This window comes from Ursus maritimus, unplaced genomic scaffold (assembly GCF_017311325.1).
Source record: "Ursus maritimus isolate PB19 unplaced genomic scaffold, ASM1731132v1 scaffold_17, whole genome shotgun sequence".
In the NCBI taxonomy this organism is placed as follows: Eukaryota; Metazoa; Chordata; class Mammalia; order Carnivora; family Ursidae; genus Ursus; species Ursus maritimus.
Window position 1 is genome coordinate 47,376,158 of NW_024424119.1, and position 16,458 is coordinate 47,392,615.

A 16,458-nucleotide genomic window follows, 5' to 3' on the forward strand; every position below is an offset into this window, starting at 1 on the left:
AGGCCCGCTGGCCCGGCCCCCACCCAACGGGGCGGCGCTTCAAGCCTGGCCCTCTACTGTGCAGAAACAGCCCGGCAGACCTTGGAGTAGCTAATGGCTGGCCCTGGTGCCGCCTCCCCCCATTCCTCCTCCTAGTGAGTCTAGGCGCATGGGGGTGCAGCCTCTGCTCCAGGTTCCCGGCCTGGAGAAGCCCACGGGAGTTTGGGAGGGTCATGGCTGCCCAACTGTAGCCGGGATGCCTTAACCGTGAGTTTCCCCACGGTCCTCTGTTCAGCCAGGAGCCTTCCTGGGGAGGCCCGGGCCAGCCGGGGCATGTTTATGGAGCAGGATGGTGAGGAAGGAAGAGGAGGGTTCTGCAGCTGTAGGTTCCAGGCTCTTGCTGCTTTCTGGTCTGACCTCGACCTGCGGGGCTCCCAGGCTGTAACACCAGAGCCCCCCTAGCTCTCCGTGGGCAGGATCAGTNNNNTCTGCTGAACCATGCCTCCCTCTCCTCTCCCCAGCCACCTCATCCAGGCACTCCAGGCAGGAGGCGGCCCTAGCACATCGTCACCTCCTCCCTTTGCACTTCCTGGGTCCCTACTCCGCCCTCCCAGCATCCTTACCTGGCAGGGGCTTCCAGGCTGGGCCAGAAAGCAGCCTGATCCTGGCCTGCGGGCTGGGTTTTCAGTCCTGGACAGCAAGCATAGGGAGCTGTGGGTCCCAGCCCTTCCTAGGTGGGGTGACTTTTCCAGCACGTGGGGCAGGGCGTCTCTTGCACTGAGGTATGAAGCCCCATTCTGGGAGGGAGGCCTGGAGTTTGCCCCATGTGGTGGGCAGCCCGGGGTGGCATATTGCAGCCGAGGGGACTGCAGACCTACCCACAGCCTGGGCCAGTGCTGTGAAGGGGGCAGAGAATGGGCTGCTGGAGCAGGGCCTGGGGAGCTGGTTAGGGAAGGGGCCCGTTAGCACCCGGAGTGGGGTGGCGAGGTAGGCCGCAGCACATGTTTGTCAAAGCTGCCTCCCGGGGAGAGGGTGCTGGAGCAGCAGACGCAGTGTCACTGAGTGTGCCCGTGGGCTTGAGCCTCACTAAGCTCCACATGTGAGTTTGGGGGTTCGGCTTGCCTGTAACCTGACCTCAGCCTGCCTCACAGCTTCCCTCTGCGCATTCCCCTCAAGCTCTCGGGAGTCCTACCTGAACACATCCGTTCAGCCTGAGTGATCTGAGCCTTACCCTGTGCCAGCTTCACGCTGGGCATGGGGAACAGTTGTGGGGAGGCTGACTGGGTCTTTTGGGTCAGGCTATGGGGTTCCAAAGGGCTGGGGTCCCACTTCCAGCTCTGACTCCCATGGAGTGCCTAGCACAGGACTCCGTGTTAGAGAGGGCTGTTGCCATGGACATGTAGAGACGGGGGTGTGGAGGGTGGCCTCTTGCAGCCTGTGAGGGCCTCTGGGCAGGGCCTGTTGGCTCATCTCTGGATTCTGGAGCCCCCACATAGTGGGCCTCGGCTCCCCCTTACCTCCAGTGGTCATGGAGATACGGGCTACCGGGCTGTGCCTGCAGGAAGTGTTTGGTGACCCTGCCAGATCTTCCTGCCTGAGGTGGGGTCTTTGCTGAGACAGGGAGAGAATGACAGCGTGAGCCTTGAGCCATTAGAGGGCAGGAGCTGAACGGCAGAGGGTGTTGGGGGAAGGAAGTCTGGGTGAGCTCAGCCCTGGGTAGGTTCTATGCCAGCTGCAGGGGTTTGGGCTGTGGACAAGAGTAGGAGCAAGGCCTGCCCAGCTTCCATGCCAGGGGAGGGCTTGCTTAGCAGGCCTGCTAGTCCTCATGTCCCGGCTGTGGGAAGGGGCTTTGGTGGGGCAGTGCTGTGTACCATTGGCTCTGGAAGGGACAGTCACCTCTCTGAGAAGGACTCCACCAAGCTCTGGTGCAGGTGTCATCTGAGGTGCTTTCCATGTGATGCTGAGGAGACCGAGGCTCAGAGAGGGGAAGTGACTTGCTCAGGGCCACACAGCAAGTGAGCGGTGGGCCCAGGTCCAAGGCCAGGTCTGTCAGAGCCCATCCTGGTCTGGACTCCATTTGGGCACCAGGTGGCCAACTACCTCTGCTCTTTGTGCCTGCATTGGGCCCACTGACCCTGGCCTTGGCCCCCAAGTTCCAGCACACGGGCCCTGTCGGAGTCTCGGTGTCTCAGGTACCGTGCAGAGACTGCTGCGACCTTTCTGGTTTGAGCCTCAGGTCCTCATGTGTAAGAGGGGAGCAGCAGAAGTGCCTGTGGCTCTCCTGCCCTGAGCAGGGCTGGTGGGTGGACTGGGATGCTCTATGGGAAAGGGATCTGTTGACAGTGACGTTCTGGACAAATGGGTGACTGTTTTGGTTTTGGAGGAAGACAAGGGCCAAGGAGAGGAGGTGGGGAAGGTTGCTTGGGTCCTGTGGGTCTCAAGGGCCAGGATCCTACCCCAAATTCGGTGCTGATGTTCAGCTCCTGAGTGGTGGCCTCATCCTCAGCCATTTGCTCCCTTAGAGGCTGAGCCACTTCGCCAGAGTCCCTCAGTGGGGAAGAGGGCCTGGCGGGTCCCTGTAACTCCAGTACTGTCATGCTCCCTTCTTGGGAAGAGTGATTGCCTCTCGCTGGGAGGTCTGGGCAGGCCTCACAGAGAAAGGGGGGAAGGGAGGGGGAGTGGCAGGCTGGGCCTGACATAAGAACCACCCACCCCCAGGTCCCATCTGATGCCCAGGCTGAAGGAGTCTCGCTCACACGAGTCCCTGCTCAGCCCCAGCAGCGCGGTAGAAGCGCTGGACCTCAGCATGGAGGAGGAGGTGGTCATCAAGCCCGTGCACAGCAGCATCCTGGGCCAGGACTACTGCTTCGAGGTGGGTCCCCCTGCAGGGGTGGGGGGCAGCACCGGTGTCATCACGGTGAGGCCAGGTCGCATCCAGACACCCCTCTGGAGTGCTCCGGCCTCAGTGGGGGCCGGGTTCTTTGGGGCAAGGCTGGAATCTGCTCATACCTTTTGGTTCCTAAGAGACCAGGTGGAGCTGGGAGATGGGGGGCTTTGTTCCTGCTCCGTGGGCTCCTTGCAAACGGGCCAGCACTGTCCTCCGTGTGCAGGGGCACAAGGTCCCAGTGGGTGAAGGGAGTGAAAGCCTGTATAGAATTGCTTAAGCCCCAGAGCTTGCTCACCCCTCCTTAGAAACCTCTCAAATGAAATGTGGGGTAGTAGAGAGTATCCCCCTTTTTGGGCTTATCGCCCCTTTTGCATAATGAGAGCTAGAACCTTTCCTGCCCTAGCTTTCTGTGGCCTGAGGTTTGAGAGCAAAGGGACGGTCACCCAACCTCTGCAGGGTGTGCAAGGCTCTGACCTGCCCAGTCCCTCACTGTAGATGGGGAAGCTGAGGCCCAGAGTGGTCAAGAAGATGTCAGCAGCCGCACAGCAAGCCTGAGGCCAAACCAGGACCAGGGTAGTTAATGTTGCAGATATTCCTGGGAGTTCCTAATCGCTTCTCCAATTATTCATATTCTCTTCCCACCTTGTTTCTGGGAAGCTTCCCACCCCCAACAATCTTGGCATGATTAGGGGAGCTCTCTGATAGAGGAATGAGCCTGGTAATGAAAATCAGCTACCCAGGGACAACCTCTAGACACCCCTGGCCCTGGGGAGAGAATGGAGTGCGGCCTGGCACCTGCCCCATACCCTGTGCCCACTGGCTGCCATTTCTGGTTCAAGACTCCTGGTCCAGCTGGTCTCTGACTTCTTTCCTGGGACGGGCTGAAGATGATGCCTGTCTGCTTGTCCACAGCAGGGGATGCTGTTTTGTGCAGACCCTTTAGTGGCTGGATCATAAGGAGTTGGCTTTCCCCCTGTAGAGTCCTTGGCCTGGTGCTGGGGACAGCAGGAACAGAACAGAGCTGCTTGGTCAGGTTCCCTCACCTGGAGGAGACCAAAGGATGAGAGACAGTGGGGGTAAGGGATCCAGGCAGGAGGACCCCAGGGCCCAGCAGGCCGAGATAGCCCAATTCTCATTTCTCCAATGTGGCCCCCAAAATGTTAAGTTTCTGTGACCATCACTATTGTCACTGTCAGTTGGCAAAAGAACCATGAGAGGGTGTCAGCTGAGGACTGAGGTGATCCTTTGTGCTTACCTGTGGTTATCTTCTTGGTACCTGTGGTTTTACCTGTAGAGGGAGGTTCGGGGTAAGCATTGCCCTATGACCTGGGCAGGGGGCCCCCTTACCTTCTCTCCTCCCATCTCTGGGAGAGTGAGATTGGAGCCAGAAAGATGCTTTCCTGTGGACAGGGTTGCTGAGGCAAGGGAGCCAGGCCTGGGCTGTCCTACTGTTGTGGACCTGTTCCGAGACCTTGGGTCTCAGTGCGTCACCTGCAAACGTGATCATTGTGAGCCTTGTTCTGCCCCCTCCCTGTGGCTGTGGCGCAGACCTGGCAGCTGAAGTCCCACAAGGCCCAGAGGTCTTCCCTCATACTAGCCTTGCTGTGTTCGCCTCCTCTGTGACACTGCCCTGCCCATCCCCCACAGGTGACAACGTCGTCCGGAAGCAAGTGCTTCTCGTGCCGATCGGCAGCCGAGCGGGATAAGTGGATGGAGAACCTCCGGCGAGCGGTACACCCCAACAAGGTAGGCCTGGACCCAGAGCAGACACAGACTCTGGCAAGAGGGACGGAAGTAGGGATCTCTGGTGTCAGCTGCGATGGGGGGTGGAGGCAGCGCCCGAGTGGGCAGTGGTGCTGGGCCCTGAAGGAGAGCTCCAGTTGGCCAGGGTGACGCGGGCCATGGGCCTTCGTCCTTGAAGCTGCACATTGATGAGGCTGGGCCAGAGAACGGAGTATGGGGCTGCTGAGGACTTGGGTGCTAGTGTCCTGCTGCCTGGAATTCATGTTCCTTATGCATCCAGTTCCAGCTTGGACTCCAGTCTCCTTCAGAGAAGCACCACTGGACTAGGCTGCTGGGCCCCCAGGCTTCTCCCATCAGGTTCATGGATCCCTGCTGTAATTGGCTGCTTCCGTGTCTGCCTCCATGGCTGCCTTCAGGGCTCAGGCTGAGTCCTGGTCACTGTGACCTCAGTAGGGAAGGGGCCTTAGCAGCGGTCACCTCCTAAGTGACTTTACAGACTGGCAAAGTGCAGAAAAGCTGGTCAATGGCACAGTCACCTGCTGTGCCAGGCATCGTGCCAACCTCTTACTTGATCTGTCACTCTGTTTCATTCCCATTTCACGGAAAAGTGACCTGAGGCTTAGGTTAAGTCACGGGCTTAAGGTCAGTGGGCTAGTACAAGGCAGAACAGAGACCCAGCCCCTTGTCCACCAAGCTCCAGAGCTGTCCCTGCCTCCTCCGGATCCCGTGTTGGGGCCGGGCCCCTCCTGGGCCTGAGAGCTCTCCGTGGGCCCCACGGTGAGCATGGCCTCCTTGTGCTTTGTGTAGGACAATAGCCGGCGTGTGGAGCACATCCTGAAGCTGTGGGTGATCGAGGCCAAGGACCTGCCGGCCAAGAAGAAGTACCTGTGTGAGCTGTGCCTGGACGACGTGCTCTATGCCCGCACCACGGGCAAGCTCAAGACCGACAATGTCTTCTGGGGGGAGCATTTTGAGTTCCACAACCTGCCACCCCTGCGCACTGTCACCGTCCACCTGTACCGGGAGACTGACAAGAAGAAGAAGAAGGAGCGCAATAGTTACCTGGGCCTGGTGAGCCTGCCGGCTGCCTCCGTGGCCGGGCGACAGTTCGTGGAGAAGTGGTACCCGGTGGTGACACCCAACCCTAAGGGTGGCAAGGGCCCCGGGCCCATGATCCGCATCAAGGCGCGCTACCAGACCATCACCATCTTGCCCATGGAGATGTACAAGGAGTTTGCCGAGCACATCACCAACCACTACCTGGGGCTCTGTGCAGCGCTCGAGCCCATCCTCAGCGCCAAGACCAAGGAGGAGATGGCATCGGCCCTGGTGCACATTCTGCAGAGCACGGGCAAGGTGAAGGTGCGTGTGTGGGCACAGGCGGGTCCTCCACGTTGTGTGGCCCCACGCGGAGGCCTGGGGATGTGCACTGGGCTACCCGCTGTTCCCGTGTCTGAGTCTGGGATTTCAGCTCTCCCGGAGACTTCCGTCACAGCCAGGTGGGCTCCCTAAACCCAAGAGTTGCATCACAGAGTGGGGGGCTTTGTGTCCCTCCTCCGTGGTTGGAGCTGATCGCTGACACACATATGCAGCCAGTGGATGGGGGGCTGTGGCTTAGAGCGAAGGAGTGGGTCTGAGGAGCCTCCCCGCTGCATCCAGGGGCCAGCCACTCCCAGACACACGTCCAGTGAGGCAGGATTCAGGGGACATCCCTGACATGTGACGGCCTGTCCTAGCCCCCAGCCTCACCATCGCACATCAGACGCACAGGCTTACACGTGGTGCTCACAGTGCCTGTGCCATTCAGCAGTCAGCCAGCTCTGGCGACAGCTATTCCCAGCCCCACAGCTCATGGAACGGGGATTGTCCCAGAGCCATCCGCAGCCCTCCTCTAGGGTTGGAGGGCCCCACCTCCTTTCATCTTCCAGACTACGCTTCAGCCCCTCCCAGCTGGTTCTGGAGAAAAGTAGGCTCCTTCAGGAAGGCTCCCCACCACTCACTTGCCCAGTATGATGGAGTGTGGTTCCGTGGGCCTCCAAGGTGGGCCCCCCTTCACCCTGCCGCTTCCATTGGTGGGGAGCTACCTGAAGGGGGTGCAGTGGAGAAGGACTGGGTATTGGAGAGGGCTTCGGGTGCTGGCCTGTGTCATAGGAGAATAAAACACAAATGTCTTACCTATAAGAGAAAAAAAGAAGGAGCTGGGCCTCTGGCCTCTGGACATGGTGTGGTTTGAGAGCCAAGTGGTCTGTGATGGAGGTGAGGGACTGCCATGTGTCAGGGTCCTGAGCCCTCACAGTCTGGGGCAGGGGGAGATGCAGGTTGGGGGCCAAGGCACATGACTCCCATCAGGGCCCCTTATTCCCTTACCTGTTCCCAGAAGTCTTTTGGCCCCCTTTGGGCCCTCCAGAGCCCCCCTGCCTATTGGGCTGGTGGCCCCCCTCAAGGAGAGGGACTTTCTCAGCATGGTCTCCATGCGGGGAGGGAGCGCTGAGTTTCCTCCTCCCTCCCCCAGCCTTTGGACCTGACTAGGTAGGACAGGCTCTGGCTACACTGTCCCTAGTATCCTGGTCAGTGTTGGCAGGCAGCCGGGAAACTGAATGAACTAAGGGAGCCCCTGGCCCGCAGAGAGGGAGGGAGGGAGGCCTCTTCTGCGGCTGTGTCTGTTCTCTCAATAGCTGACCCCCAAGGGCTGGGCTGGCCTGGAAAGCCAACTCCCATCTGCAGTGACCTTTGTTCTTAGGTGCTCACCGTGGAGGGAGTTGGAAGCCAGGCTCCAGCCGCCCTCAGTGGGCCTGGGGGATCATTAGGCAAAAGGATAGAAAGTAACTCACGCTGGGGTGATGTGCATATGAGCTCGCCCTCTCTGAGCTCTTGGGAACTAGTGGGGCATTTTGGGTGAGAGGCAGCGTGTCTGATAAGGACCCTGCAATCCCAAGGTAAAGGTTGTATGAGTGGGCATCTCAGCACCTTCCTGCCCTCTCACCAGGCTCTGCCCTTCTGGGCCGTGGCTTTGCAGAATTCCTGTCCTTGGACTCCAAGGCTTCTCCCTGCCATCCCCACTCCAGATCCGGCCCAGGTAGCTTTGCGGACTTGGACGGGTCACCTTACTATTCTGTGCCTGTTCCCCTTCGTTGGGTTTTAGCTCTAAAGAGAGCTCCTCCTCATTGCATCCTGGGCCTAGCATCCACCCCAGGAGTTGTGGAAGACCTGTGACCGTGAGCAGGAGCCCAGTAGAGCTGCAGGGCCCCATGCAGTTCTTGCCTCCGCTTCTGTTTGTTCAGAGAAGGGGGCCCTACAGGTCATGGGCAGGGCAGGAAGGGTCCTCAGGTTGTGTGGTACCCAGAGAGGCATTGGCCGCTCCCCTCTCTCCCTGCGGCCCCTACCGTTCCTCCTTTGGCCAGTAGGTTTCCTGCACCTAGAACTCAGTTCTGTATTTCAAGGGCCACTTGTGATTTCAAATGGCCTAAAGTTGTACATATCGGAGTGAGGGATTTCCAGAGCACCTGCAACCCTGGCCCATGCTGGCCACCTTGCCACCTCCATCACCCTCCCCGGGGTCTCCGATTCCCTGTCTTCCCCTCCCCCAGGTCACAGGGTTGGCTGAGGGCATGAGGAGGTAGGGGCTCCCGAGGGAGGCAGGTTCCCCGTACCGCATCTTTGCAGTCAGGAGGGAGGACGTGGGCTCAGGCTGCTCCCAGGGTCTTCCCATGACCCTGTGTAGGGGACCCATAGACTCATCAGCTTCACAGCTGCCTTCCAGAAGTCTGGGACCCACAGCAGTGAGGGGGCCGCCTTACCACCCAAGCCGAGGACTGTGTTCTCGCCATCGGAGCCCTGGCCCACTGCCTTCCAGGGCATCTGGACCGCTTTCCTCTGTGGGGCGGTGCAGAACAAAGCTGTCTGGTATGGGAGACCCCGTCAGAGTCACGGGTGGGTGGATGGTGGCAGCTGCTTATATGATGGAGGGAGGGTGGCCTATCTGTCCTCTTTAGCGCTGTTGGCGATAGGAAAGGAGTTCTGCTCTGGTCTCCTGGCCCGGGCTGAACAGGGTTTGAGTCTGGCAGGTCTGACCGCGGTGCAGCTGGCTCATGGCTCCACGCGGCATGCTGTTGCCCAGGCCTGCCTCCCCAGTCCCGGGACCCAGCTCTCACGTCACCGCCTCTGGGTGTCTACCCTCCGTAGGCCGCCCGTGCTCCCCCCCAGCAGCCCCCAAGGGTGGGCTCCAGCAGCATGGCAGCGGAGCAGGCTCAAAAAGCGGGCGCTTCTGGCTGAGATCCTAGGGTCCTGCCTTCTGGGCCTGCTCACATCCGCTCTTCTCACCTCTCGCCTTCCCAGGACTTCCTGACGGACCTGATGATGTCAGAGGTGGACCGCTGCGGGGACAACGAGCACCTTATCTTCCGGGAGAACACGCTGGCCACTAAGGCCATCGAGGAGTACCTCAAGCTGGTGGGCCAGAAGTACCTGCAGGATGCGCTAGGTAGGGAGGGTGCAGGTTAGCGGGTGGGCAGGGGGTGGCCCGCGCCCGCCAGGCCTCACACCCGCTCCGTGCCCTCCTGGCCCCAGGTGAGTTCATCAAAGCGCTGTATGAGTCGGATGAGAACTGCGAAGTAGATCCAAGCAAGTGCTCGGCCGCCGACCTCCCTGAGCACCAGGGCAACCTCAAGATGTGCTGCGAGCTGGCTTTCTGCAAGATCATCAACTCTTACTGGTCAGTGCCGCCCGTGCCCTGCCCCGCGCCGCAGCCCCTGGGCTCCGTCGTCCCTGACTGCTACACGGCACGGCGCAGCGCGGCTTTAACAAGGGCGCCGGTGGCCCAGCTGCAGCCTCACATCGCTTCCAAAGGGTGGCTCTGGGATCGGAACCCCCCGCCCCGCGGGCCCCCGTCCTGGTCCTCTGTGGGCTCTCCGATGTAAAGGGGTGTCGGGATCTGCGGTGTGGCAATCCGGACGTGGCCGCGCATCTGCAGGTTTCTTAGCGGCCCCATCCGTGTGCCGGCCACTGTCGTCGGTGCTGGAGCTGCAGCACGAGGGAGCGAGGCGGACAAGGCCCTGTAGGCACCCTCCTGGGGCCGGTGGATGGCTTCACGCAAGACCTCTCAGCTGCCCACAGGGGTGCTGCCCCACCCCTCAGCTGTCCCCCGCGCCATACCTGACTCCTTTCTTTGGCAGGGCCTGCCTCACCCCACGACCCCACCTCCACATGCTGCCTCCCTCCCTGCTCTAAGGCCTTATGCCTGCCTCCCTTCGGTGGCCCCCCTTTCATGGTCTCACCCCTCCTGGGCACCCCTGTCACAGCCCTGATCCCGTCAGGGTGGGATTATGCCTGTGTCCAAAGCTGTTTCCTGCATATACTTGGAACACCCTGGGGACAGATGGACCCACCAGCTCAGGGCTGGACCTAGGAGGGCCTGGGAGTGGCTTACTGCTCCCGAAAGACAGGCTGAGATAGGCCTGCCAGGTGAGAGATAGCCTTGGGTAGGGAGCAGACGGAATAGCCAGAGCCAGTAGAACGGATGTCCTCCTACCACGTCCCCCTGCCCCTGGGCTGCGCCGGGTACTCACCTAGGGTCAGCCTGGCCCCCCGGGCTGGGCCAGAAATGACCCCTGGGCCTGGGGCTGGAGGCATAGCCCTGAACTCTTTGGGAACTTACCTCCCACCCTTGGGCTGGGCTGTGCTTTCACCCTCTGTCCCCCGTTCCCAGGGCAGACTGGGTGTGGGACACAGGAAAACATATCCATGAACAATTTTCCACTTCCTCTTTCTGGTATTTGTCAGAGGCCCAGAAGCACCTTTCTGTTCTGGACAGGGCCGTCCACAGCTGCCGCCTGCCTGGTCTTGGGTCAGGCGTTTCGAGGGCCAGGGCTCAAGGTCCTTCCCCCGCGCCCCCGTCACTGTCTCTCTAGCACGCTCTTGTTGGTTCAGCCACATTCGCTGCAGAGGGCCTGCGGGGCAGGTGCTGGGTTTGTTGGGCAAAAGCCTTGTGAGTTGATCAAGGCTTCCTATGGCCTTGAGATGGCCGTGTGAACTTGTCAGGGCAGGCCCTGTTATCACTGTAAGGGTGAGGGAACTGAAGGTCAGGGAGGGCCAGGCACCTGCTCAGAGCACCCTGAGCTAGTGATAGAGCCAGGCATAGAGTCCATGGAGTGTGGGGGCCTGGTCTACCCCAGGGTGGGGGGCATGTCTTTTCAGGGTGAAAACATAGGGAAAGCACTTCAAGATTAGCCAGTGGGGCCTGACTGTGGCAGGCTGCGGATGCCCAGCAGAGAGAGCACCCAGCTGGGTGCTGGGAACCCTGCCCATTCCCATTGGACCCCGCTGGGGGGGTCAGTTCCTCCATTTCCTTTCCCACCGAGCAAGTGGAGAGCTATGTTCTCATCCTGTGATTAGGCTCTTCCCGTCTTGATCATTCTGAGCTCTGCTGAAGCTGTCTAATTTCTGAACATGATTCAAGTGGAGGGAGTGAGTCTCAGCAGCCAGTGATGGTGTCCAGAGAGCAGGGATCGTTGTGTTCTCTTCATTCTCCCCTAGAGCCTCGTGCCCGGTGTTGGGAGGCAGAGGGTGAAGCCCCAGGGCAGGCCGGCTGTTGCCATTGGTTCTGGTCGGGACAGAGACCTGGCCTCTCTGTGCCTGTGCCCCTCCCCTTTCGGCCCCTTTGTGGAGAGCCCACTGCCCTGCCTGGAGCTCGGCTGTCCCTGCTCCTTCCCACCAAGCCTTCCCTTTTGCCCTCGCGGCGTCGTGCACCGCCCCCCCCCCCCATGCTGGCTAGCTCTCCTACAGCCCAGCTCACCTGCTGTCAGGCCCAGAACCGGGTCCCTGCTCTGCACCCTCCTGCCCAGGCCCCCTGCCCAATGACCAGCCCCCCTTCCTCTGTCCCCGCAGTGTCTTCCCCCGGGAGCTGAAAGAGGTGTTTGCCTCGTGGCGGCAGGAGTGCAGCAGCCGCGGCCGGCCCGACATCAGCGAGCGGCTCATCAGTGCCTCCCTGTTTCTGCGCTTCCTCTGCCCGGCCATCATGTCACCCTCGCTCTTCAACCTGCTGCAGGAGTACCCTGACGACCGCACCGCCCGCACCCTCACCCTCATCGCCAAGGTCACCCAGAACCTGGCCAACTTCGCCAAGTGAGTGCCGGGCCCCCCTCAGGGCAGAGTGCGGGCCCTGGCTGGAGCCGCGGGGACGGGCGGGGGGTCTTTCTGCCCTGGAGTTGGGCTGCACGCAGTCCCTGCTTCTGGCCCTGTGATCCTCAGTTCTTCCCTTCCCCATTGTTCAAAATAAGATCTCCACACCTCATCCTCCCCCTACAAAAAGTACATGGCATTTGGATATGTTTCCTTCATTTTCAAAGGTGAGAAGAGGAGATATTTTTTCCTTCTGCTTTTTCGAATTAACATTTTATCATAAGGATTATCCCGTGTACTTAACATTCATAAGCCTCATTTTGCAATGAATGACTAATATGCCTTCAAGGGAGAATGGCCCATATTTCCTTAGCCCGTCCCGCGTGGTTGGGCTCCTAGGTTGTTTCAGACTGTCCTTGTTTTATGCCATGAAGGATGTCTTTGCTCATAAAGCACTTCAGTGTTCTCAGCTGTACCTTGGAGCGAGTGGGTGGAAACGGAAGGGCTCATTCAGAGTGTGGACGGAGCCCTGCTGCAGGACTCTCTGTGCTGGGCTCTGAGTCACATCTGGCCCCAGCCTCCCGGTCCCACACTTGCGCAGGGAGAGAGATGTGGGATAAGCAGCAGAGCAATGAGAGAGATGTGCAGGCCTTTTAAGAGGGCCCCAGGTTGGTCGTCCTGGGAGATGTGCCCCCTGCCGTGTGTCAGGACAAGGAGAGAGGAATAGAGGTGGGGCAGACCCCAGAAGGGCCGTGTGCTGGCCGGGTGAGGCCCCCTGGCATTCCTGACTCATCACGCGCTCAGCGGGGACTTGAAGTGCAGGTGGGGCTGGGGGAGCCACCGGAGGGCTTGAAGCAAGAGGGAAGCTGGCTCTCATCTGTTCTGGTCAGCCTGAAAGCATGGGGCACGGGGATTGGAGGGAGCACAGCGGGCAGCTGAGAGACAGGGCTGAGAGCGTAGCCATGGTTCCTTCCCACAAAAGAAACTACAGTGGAAGTGTTGGGGATGATACAGGAGGCAGTGGCTGTGGGGTTGGAGGTTATTGGAAGATAAAGTCAGCAGTCTCACTGGTGAGAGACGGAGAAGCTAGACACCACCAGGTTTCTGGCTCAGCTCTCGGGGGGACAGTGGTATCCCCACTTAGGAAGCCTGGTGGTGGGGCATGGGTCTGGGGCGACACAGCTGATGCCAGACTTGGCCAGGCCACGTACAGGCGAGGTGCCCATGGATGTACATGTCTGAAAGCTCAGCAGAGACACCTGCCAAACGCATTGAAAGGCATCTGTGCACCAAGCCTTTGAAACTTGGAGGAAGAGAGGAAGGTGATTGACCAGCAGTGAATGCAGAGTGAGGGCCACAGAGCATTCCAGGTCCTGTGACAAAAGGTCCCGAAAAAGGGTCTCTGGGCTTAGCCAGGAACGAGGGCCCTGAGTCAGAATAGGTTGGTTGGCTGGGGGAGTGAGTGGCGTGAGAGGCAACCGCCGTGGGCGAGGAGGGGTGGGAGTTGAGGGGGCAGGGTGCCTCAGAGGAGGGGGGCTCCTGGCTGGGGCCCCGGGCACTTACTCTGTCTGCTTTCTGTCCAGGTTTGGGAGCAAGGAGGAGTACATGTCATTCATGAACCAGTTCCTGGAGCACGAGTGGACCAACATGCAGCGTTTCCTGTTGGAGATCTCCAACCCCGAGACCATCTCCAACACGGCCGGCTTCGAGGGCTACATCGATCTGGGCCGTGAGCTCTCTAGTCTGCACTCGCTGCTCTGGGAGGCTGTCAGCCAGCTGGAGCAGGTGCCTGGCCCCGTGGGGCTGCAGGGGGTCAGGGGCTGGGCTGGAGGGTGCTCCCCCAGACTAAGTGTGGGGGTAAAAGTGTCGCCCACCCGGGTGCTGGAGCCCAAAGTTCCAACCCAGGCCCTATCAGCATACACTGGGGATCCCTGTGCCCTATTTCCTTGGGAGAGTCCCATTCATTTGCCAGCACCTGCCACGGGAGCCCCCTCTGCCCACTGGGGTTTTGGCTGTGCCTTTGCACACTCAGCATTGAGTGGACGGATTTGTGCATGAAGCTGTGCTCCGTACCTGTGAGAAATGGGATCATCTTTAGCTGCTTCTCCAAAAATGTCCTTGCTTTAGGTTTTAAGGCCACTGATGTGAAAAATGTAGACTCTGCAGGAAGGTGCAGACCTTTCCAGAATTGCCCGTGACCATCAGTTGAAAATCTTCTTCCCCTAGCCACCTCTGACTGTGCTGCAGCCACCTGTCATGCACCCACCTGTCATGCACCCTCTGTGACCTGGGTTCCACTGTCGCTCCTGTAGCCCCAGCCCACACCGTGTATAGGTTTTTGGCAGCAAGGACCAGTCCTGCCAGGATCCGCTTCCAGAATATCTGTTGCTTTCCAGGGCCTCAAGAGACCACCTTACAAAAGTAGTTACTGCCTAAACGGGGCTGGGAGGCCTCCCTGCTCCTGTCCCATTCCCTAGAGGTGACCACTCAGGGCACTCCGGTGTGCAGCTTTCTGGATACTTCTGCTCAAATGTGAAGTGCACATGCAGATGCAGAGTTCTTTGCCTCTTTTGTTCATGGTAAAGTGAGAACTTTGGTGGGCCTGCAGTGTGCATTTCTTTCTCACTCTGTTGTCAGTCATACTGCACCACCGCCGCGAGCTTTCTGACGGCCGCACGCTGTCCGGCATAAGAGTGCACGGGCCGCTGCACTGTCGCTGGACGCTCGGGTTAGTCCCAGCGCTTTGCTGCTGTGCTCCCTTCTGCTTGCGGATATCCACTGCCCTTTGGCTGCGAGAGGCAGCAGAGGGGTCGCTTCACTGCTGCCAGCACCGGTCGCTCTTAACGGCCACTGCCTGCTGAGTCCCTGTGCCGGCCTCCGACCTCTACATCCGCACGAGCAGGCGGAAGCACGGGAGGTGGCAGCCGCCGTCACAGCCGAGGCCGGTGCGGCAAGGATTTGAAATCGAGCTGTTTGCCTCTCAAGTCTGTGCTCTGTTGACTACCTGAGTTTTCACACTTTTTTCTGCACAAAGTCATGGAAGCCAGTGCATAAGCAGAGGGCCATCCCAGAAGCCTCTCAGATAAGAGGTGTCGTGGTGGCAAATTCTGGGGTTCCACCTGGGCCCCCCTCTCTGGGGCACGGGGATAGGACAAACTCGGGTCGAAGGCTTGGGCCAGGTCACCATTTCTCCTTTTGGGCCTTGTGCCCCTCCCCCACTCCCAGAAATAACCGTGAGGCTTGGGAAAAATGTTCATTTGCAGATTCCTGGCCTTCCCAGCAGCTTCCCAGACTTGTTGGATCTGACAGGTGGGGGAGGGCAGGGCCTGCCTTTCCAAGGGGATCCTCGGCGATTTTGAACCACAGCAGCTGCAGAGCACTTGGCCTTCCCAAGTGGCCCCCACGGATCACACCTGCCTCTTGCTGTGTATTTGCAGAGCATTGTATCCAAACTGGGGCCGCTGCCTCGAATCCTGAGGGATGTCCACACAGCACTGAGCACCCCAGGCAGTGGGCAGCTGCCAGGGACCAATGACTTGGCCTCCACTCCTGGCTCAGGCAGTAGCAGCATCTCGGCCGGGCTGCAGAAGATGGTGATAGAGAACGATCTCTCTGGGTAAGACCTGCTAGGCGTACCGGGTGTTACGGGGTGCCCGTGCAGGCAAGGTACAGCCTGTCTGCAGCCTCATTTGGGGAGGAGGATGTCTACACAAATGTTCATAAAATAAGCTAGATGAGACTTGAATTGTGTTATGTAGGCTGTAGGCGTGAACCTCCATTTGGGAAAAATCAGGGAAGGCTTCTTGGAGGAGGGGGTGCCAGAGTTTGGGGCTTTTTAGGAAAAGTAACATTTCCATTGGTGGAAAAGGTCTTCTACGTAGAGGAACTAGCACAAACAAAGGCTTGGAGAAATATGCTCTGTTGAAGAACCATTTGGTCCCATACACTTCTAGATTACCCGGGTGTGTGTTACCTTGGGTCTTTCCCGACATTTCCTGTGTCTGAATCAGAATCTCCAGAAGTAGCACTAAAGCATGTGTGTTTTCAGTAGGAGCCTGGGTGACTGACTGACTACAAGGCTCTGAGTCTGGGAGCTCCAGAAACCAGGAGAGGGATTGAGGTCCAGACCACAGTCAGAGCCCTCAGCCCCAAGGCACAGTTACCTGTAAATAAAGCACATGGTGGACAGGGAGGCAGAATGTTCTCGATTGTTAATGTCAAAATGAGAATATTCCTTTGACTGACATGGGTCTATAGTGAACCATTTCTGCCCCGGTCATACATGCCCTCCCAGGGGCCGTTTTGGGCCAGCTGGTAAGGATGCTGGAGCCGCTGAGTTGGGAGTTGAGTCTTGTTCTGAGGTGGTAGCGGCAGCAGGCTTGTACGCAGGCAAGGGCATTGAGATCAAGAACCTAGGTATGTGGTACACAGGACTGGAGGCCCTGGAGGAGGCCAGAGATGCAGAGGCCTAGATACCACTTCCCAGCTCCCTCTGAGCCTTGGGGGTCCTTTCACATAACCTGCCAAGAGAAGCAAAGCAGTTCAGGTGGAAGACACATCTTGGTGAAGAGGTAGCCAGGCATCCTCTCCATCCCAGGCTAAGCCAGCTCCAGCTCCCCCTGTTGAACCCCCACCTGCTCAGAGCCCTGTTTACCCCCAACCCCCACAACCTTCCCTCCAGAGCCCACCTAACCCACCACATTGTGCTTTCTAAGGAGCCAGCTTCTGGGGAG

The 16,458-nt window shown here is 59.2% G+C and overlaps 1 protein-coding gene across 5 annotated transcripts in view; it reads left to right on the forward strand.

The window, feature by feature from the left end:
• The first annotated feature begins 2,701 nt into the window (after window positions 1–2,701).
• Window positions 2,702–16,458, forward strand: part of LOC103670492 (DAB2 interacting protein) — a 30,742-nt gene continuing 16,985 nt past the window's right edge. For all 5 annotated transcript variants that reach the window (XM_040631828.1, XM_040631832.1, XM_040631830.1 and 2 more), the window contains exons 1-8: window positions 2,702–2,851; window positions 4,514–4,612; window positions 5,417–5,971; window positions 8,945–9,089; window positions 9,176–9,320; window positions 11,492–11,728; window positions 13,309–13,510; window positions 15,163–15,341. In XM_040631828.1, coding sequence (XP_040487762.1) covers window positions 2,708–2,851; window positions 4,514–4,612; window positions 5,417–5,971; window positions 8,945–9,089; window positions 9,176–9,320; window positions 11,492–11,728; window positions 13,309–13,510; window positions 15,163–15,341 — 1,706 coding nt within the window. In that variant the 5' untranslated portion in view covers window positions 2,702–2,707. The remainder of the gene's footprint in view (window positions 2,852–4,513; window positions 4,613–5,416; window positions 5,972–8,944; window positions 9,090–9,175; window positions 9,321–11,491; window positions 11,729–13,308; window positions 13,511–15,162; window positions 15,342–16,458) is intronic.